The sequence below is a fragment of the Geospiza fortis genome, unplaced genomic scaffold, assembly GCF_000277835.1.
Source record: "Geospiza fortis unplaced genomic scaffold, GeoFor_1.0 scaffold1181, whole genome shotgun sequence".
Classification (NCBI taxonomy): Eukaryota; Metazoa; Chordata; class Aves; order Passeriformes; family Thraupidae; genus Geospiza; species Geospiza fortis.
The window spans coordinates 144,765-150,065 of NW_005054664.1; the positions used below are offsets into that span (position 1 = coordinate 144,765).

Consider the following 5,301-nt stretch of genomic DNA (forward strand, 5'->3'; position numbering starts at 1 on the left):
TGCGCGCCCTCTTGGAGGCCGAGGAGCCCGGGGGGCTTTTCTCACCGCCGCCGCCGCCGCCGCAGGTTTCTGTCGCGCCCCCGGAATGAAATAAAAGAGAATTACTTAGGGGCGGAAATTGAATGCGCCGCTCCTTAATAAACCCTCCCCTCGCCCCTGCGCCTCGGCCTGCGCTCCATAATCGTGTCATTTATTAAGAGTCCTGTTCTCCAAAGCTGCCCCTGCTTTATGAAAATTTGATCATGTCATGTAGGAGAGGATTCCAGCGCCCGTTATCGAGGAGGAGATTATTTCCCCGAGGATGATTTTCTGGAGAATGGCGTTTGGCAGGGCAGGGCGGCCGCGGGGCCAATTAACGCAGGGTGGGGAGGGGGCGGTTGGCGCACAGGCGTGGCACCAAGGTTTGGCTCTGCGGGAGGAAAACTCCATAAATTCTGTTAATGCGGGATGAAGAGCACGCTATGGGGTTTGTGTGAACGGATTTGTCAAAATTGCGGTGAATCCAAACTGAATTTTTGGGTTTTATCTGAGTTCTGGTAAACCTGAGCTGAATTCTTGGGTTTTATCTGAATTCAACAGAGTTCTGGTAAGTCTGAGCTGAATTTTTGGGGGTTTTTTCTGAATTCGTCTGTGAAATTTTGGTTTTTATCTGAATTTATGTGAACTGAGGTAAATCCTAGCCGAAATTTTGGTTTTTATCTGAATTGTGGCAAATCCGAGCTGAATTTTTGGTTTTTATCTGGATTTATCTGAATTGCTGTAAATCCAAAATGAATTCTTGGTTTTTATCTGAATTTATCTGAATTGTGGTAAATCTGAGCTGAATTTTTGGTTTTTATCTGAATTTATCTGAATTGTGGCAAATCCGAGCTGAATTGCGGTAAATCCAAAATGAATTTTTGATTTTTATCTGAATTTATCTGAATTGCTGTAAATCCAAAATGAATTTTTGGTTTTTATCTGGATTTATGTGAATTGTGGTAAATCCGAGCTGAATTGTGGCAAATCCAAATTGAATTTTTGCTTTTTGTCTGAATTTATCTGAATTGTGGCAAATCCGAGCTGAATTGCGGTAAATCCAAAATTAATTTTTGGTTTTTATCTGAATTTACCTGAATTTTTGTGGGGACACACGGAGAACTCGGACGTGGCACCACGCCCGCTCTCTCTGAGCACCAGGAAGGCACCAAACAGAATTTTAGCGGCGATTTGAGCGGCTGGGAGAACGTTTTCCCCAAATTTTGTGTCCCCACAGCCAGATCAGGGTCCAGCACCCGCGGTTGTGTTTGAAATAAACCCACAAATAAATAAATATAAAAATAAATAAATAAATAAATAAACGAATAAACCAGGGGTGAGTGGGCAATGCCCGGGGCCAGGACCCTCCGGGGGTCTCACGGGGTCGTCTCCCCATCCCTGTGGAGGAGAAGGGAAATGTTCACGCCCGTCAGCTCTTCCTTCCTCCCTTTGGGTAGGAAAAGGAGAATTTGGGTCTCTCCTAAACTGATTTCTGCCGCCCTTGGACCTCTTGTTGGGATTCTGGGCTGGAAAATGAGAATTTGGGTCTTCCCTAAACTGATTTCTCCAATCCTTTGCTGTTCTTAGACCTCTTGTTGGAATTCTTGGCTGAAAATGGGAATTTGGGGCTTCCCTAAACTGATTTCTGCAACGCTTAGACGCCCTTGGACCTCTCGTTGGGATTCTGGGCAGGAAAATGGGAATTTGGGTCTCCCCTAAACTCATTTCTCCAATCCTTTGCTGTTCTTAGACCTCTTTTTGGAATTCTGGGCTGGAAACTGGAATTTGGGTCTTCCCTAAACTGATTTCTCAAGCCCTTTGGGATTCTTAGACCTCTCGTTGGAATTCTGGGGGGGAAAAGAGCAATTTGCGCCTTCCCAAATGATTTCTGCAACCCTTGGACCTCTCTTTGGAACTCTGGGCTGGAAAACGGGGATTTGGTCCTTCCCTAAACCGTTTCCTCCAACCCTTTGCGATTCTCAGGCCTCTTTTTGCAATTCTGGGCGGGAAAACGGGAATTTAGACCTTCCCTAAATCGATTCCTCCAACCCTTCGCCACTCTCAGGCCTCTTTTTGCAATTCTGGGCGGGAAAACGGGAATTTAGACCTTCCCTAAATCGATTCCTCCAACCCTTTGCAATTCTCAGGCCTCTTTTTGCAATTCTGGGCGGGAAAACGGGAATTTAGACCTTCCCTAAATCGATTCCTCCAACCCTTCGCCACTCTCAGGCCTCTTTTTGCAATTCTGGGCGGGAAAACGGGAATTTAGACCTTCCCTAAATCGATTCCTCCAACCCTTCGCCACTCTCAGGCCTCTTTTTGCAATTCTGGGCGGGAAAACGGGAATTTAGACCTTCCCTAAATCGATTCCTCCAACCCTTCGCCACTCTCAGGCCTCTTTTTGCAATTGGCGTTGGGCGACGCCGGCCGCATGCAGCTCCCGTTGAGCTCTTTATTTTTGCCGTGGGACTGCAGGGAGCAGGAGGACCTCTGGAAGTCGCTCTCCAGGTGGGAAGAGGCCGGGAAAGGCGGCTGGGCGCCCTCGTAGCCGAACCCATTGGCGTAGGAGTAACCCCCGAAGAGCGTGGAGCTGTCGTAGTACGAGGCCTTCTGCATCTTTCTCGGCTACCAGGGTCTTGACACCCCTATGGCAGAACATTGGCACCCCGAGGCCACGTGACGGCCCCTCTCCAGCTGGCTGGTGGGAGCTGACCTGAAAGGTTAGGAGAAAAAACACAATAATAGTGCCAGGAATCCATCTTGGGGCCTGAAAGGCTCCTGACATGAATAGGGTCCCGCCGAACAGGGGGGGGAACAGATGCTGCCAGCAGATTTCACCCAGCCCAGGCTCGGGGAAAAAATTCGATTTTCGAGGGGGTTTTGGGGGTGGCAGGGCTTTTCTTTCCGCTGCTCGTTTCGCTCTGCGGCTTCGCGCGGGATGGCTTCGGCACATTGGTTTATCCTGGATTTATCCCCCGCACACAAACCCCCTAAAACGCCCCTGGGGGTTGCGCCGCTCACACATTTGCGCACCCAGCTAAGCCCCAAATCAGCACAAACGTGAGAGCACGGAGCGGAGAATCGCCGGCCAAAACCGCGAGAACAACCAAAGTCCTGCTCTTCCTACCGAAATCACACACGGAGCAGCCCCAGAATCCTCCCAGCGCAGAAATTCAAAGTTTATCCCCAGGGTTGGTTTGCTTTTGAGCTGCAAACGGCAAAAATGTGTGTTTTCCCCCAGGTAACAGCAAAAATCCATGTTTTCCCCCAGGTAACTATGAAAATCCGTGTTTTATCCCCAGATAACAGCGAAAATCCATGTTTTTTCCCCAGGAACAGCGAAAATCCGTGTTTTCCCCCAGGTAACCATGAAAATCCGTGTTTATCCCCAGGTAACCATGAAAATCCGTGCTTTCCCCCCAGGTAACGCTGTCCCGGCACACTTGGCTCCCTTTTTTGTTTACTCAGGAACTCCCAGCGCCTCTGGAATTCAGGGCAGAGGTTCCCAGCAGATCGGAGCAGGCAGGAATTCAAAACGCGATTTCTCCCCCTGCCCTGCTCTGGGGCTCTCTCCCTTCTCTGACAGGTTCAATTTACAAAATAAATCCTTTTTTTTTCCTTTTTTTTTTTTTTTTCCCGGCACGGTTTTGTGTTTCTTGCCCCAAATCCCGAGCTGGGGAGGTGCGGATGCCAAGCCCGCTGGGGTTTCATCGCTGTTGTTTTATTTTATTTTGCTTTTTCCTCTCTCTTTCTCGTGGAACACAAACACTTCACGAGGCCGTTTGCTCCTCGCTTTGCACCCCTTGGATTTTCCCTCAATCCAGACTCAAAAAAGTCTAAAAATCCCCAATCCAAAGCTTAAAAATCACAAAATTAAACCTCTTTTTCCTCCCCTGTCTCTTTCTCTGAGATTTTTCTGATTTTTCTCCATCTCTTTCTTTTCGCTTTCCTTTTTCTCCCAACAGAAACTTTCTCCTCCTTTAAACAAGAGTAGAAATACCCCGGAAAAAAAAAAAAGAAAAAAAGGTGAAAACGACTTGGAAATAATCGGCAGAGGGATTTTAGAAAAGGCAGAGACTCCTCTGCCTTTTTAAAGGAGCCAGCGAGCGTTTGTTTGGGGATTGATATCCATTGTATATTTAATTGTATCTCTTGTATATTCAATTTTATCTGGGCCTCTTTCATCCTGCGAAACAAAACAAAACAAACCCCGCCGAGATAAAGCCCAGCGCGATATTTTTAAGTGCCGGGGCTTTAACAGAAGCCCCAGCTCGACAATAAATAACATTTTTTTTTCCCCCCTCCTTTTCCTGGCTGCTGTTTTTATGTCACGCCGCACCAAAGCTCCGTTTGCTTCACCCCATCCTCGCAGCGTCCACGGAGGGTCCGCTGGGCTTTTGGAAATTTATTTATTTAATTTTTTTTAATTTTTTTTTTTTTTAAGTGCCGGGGCTTTAACAGAAGCCCCAGCTCGACAATAAATAACATTTTTTTTTCCCCCCTCCTTTTCCTGGCTGCTGTTTTTATGTCACGCCGCACCAAAGCTCCGTTTGCTTCACCCCATCCTCGCAGCGTCCACGGAGGGTCCGCTGGGCTTTTGGAAATTTATTTATTTAATTTTTTTTAATTTTTTTTTTTTTTTTACCCTGATTAAATCCTTCCCGCATTCCCAAATCCGCATCGGATCTTCCTCGGAGATGCGTTATTGTCTGCGCCGAGGGCAGATCCTCGCTGCGAGTTATTCTCCTCCTCCTCCTCCTCCTCCTCCTCCCTGGCCATGATAAATTTGTCTTATTAAAAAGTAGCCTCCGCTCCCCGAGCCGTGAATTAATTAATTAACAAACAGCAGCGCCTTTATTATGAATAGGTTCGCTGGAAATATCTGCGAGGGGGCAGAGGTGGGAATTTCTCCGAGGCCTTTCTGTCTGCTAAAGATTTACTTAAAAATCGAAACCAAAAAACCCAAAAGAATCCCGAACCAGAAGCTCGCGAGGCTCGGCCAAAGCAGCTAAAAATAACGGCGATTATTCTTTTTTCCTGGGTTTTTTTTTTTTTTTTTTTTGGGTTCTTGTTGTTTTAAACGTCCATAAAATAAATTTACAACCCCCTCCGCCTCGCTCGTGGCTCCGCTTTGTACCTCATCTCTCAGCGCCTCACAAATGCCGCTCATTTATCTTCGCCCGGGACGGCCGCAATCCTAATTATTTACTCCAAGGAATTGCTTAGGAAAAGGGAAAAAAAAAAAAAGAAAAAAAAAGAAAAAAAAAAGAAAAAGAAAAAAAA

At 46.8% G+C, this 5,301-nt stretch overlaps 1 protein-coding gene across 1 annotated transcript in view; it reads right to left on the bottom strand.

Annotated features, from left to right (window-relative positions):
• LOC106632069 (homeobox protein Hox-B3a-like) overlaps nt 1-2,726 on the bottom strand; it is a 4,920-nt gene extending 2,194 nt beyond the window's left edge. The window contains exons 1-2 of the mRNA XM_014311123.2: nt 2,396-2,726; nt 1,973-2,099 (exon numbers count right to left, since the gene is read on the bottom strand). Of these exons, the coding sequence (XP_014166598.1) occupies nt 1,973-2,099; nt 2,396-2,634 (366 nt within the window). The 5' untranslated portion in view covers nt 2,635-2,726. The remainder of the gene's footprint in view (nt 1-1,972; nt 2,100-2,395) is intronic.
• Nucleotides 2,727-5,301: the final 2,575 nt, after the last annotated feature.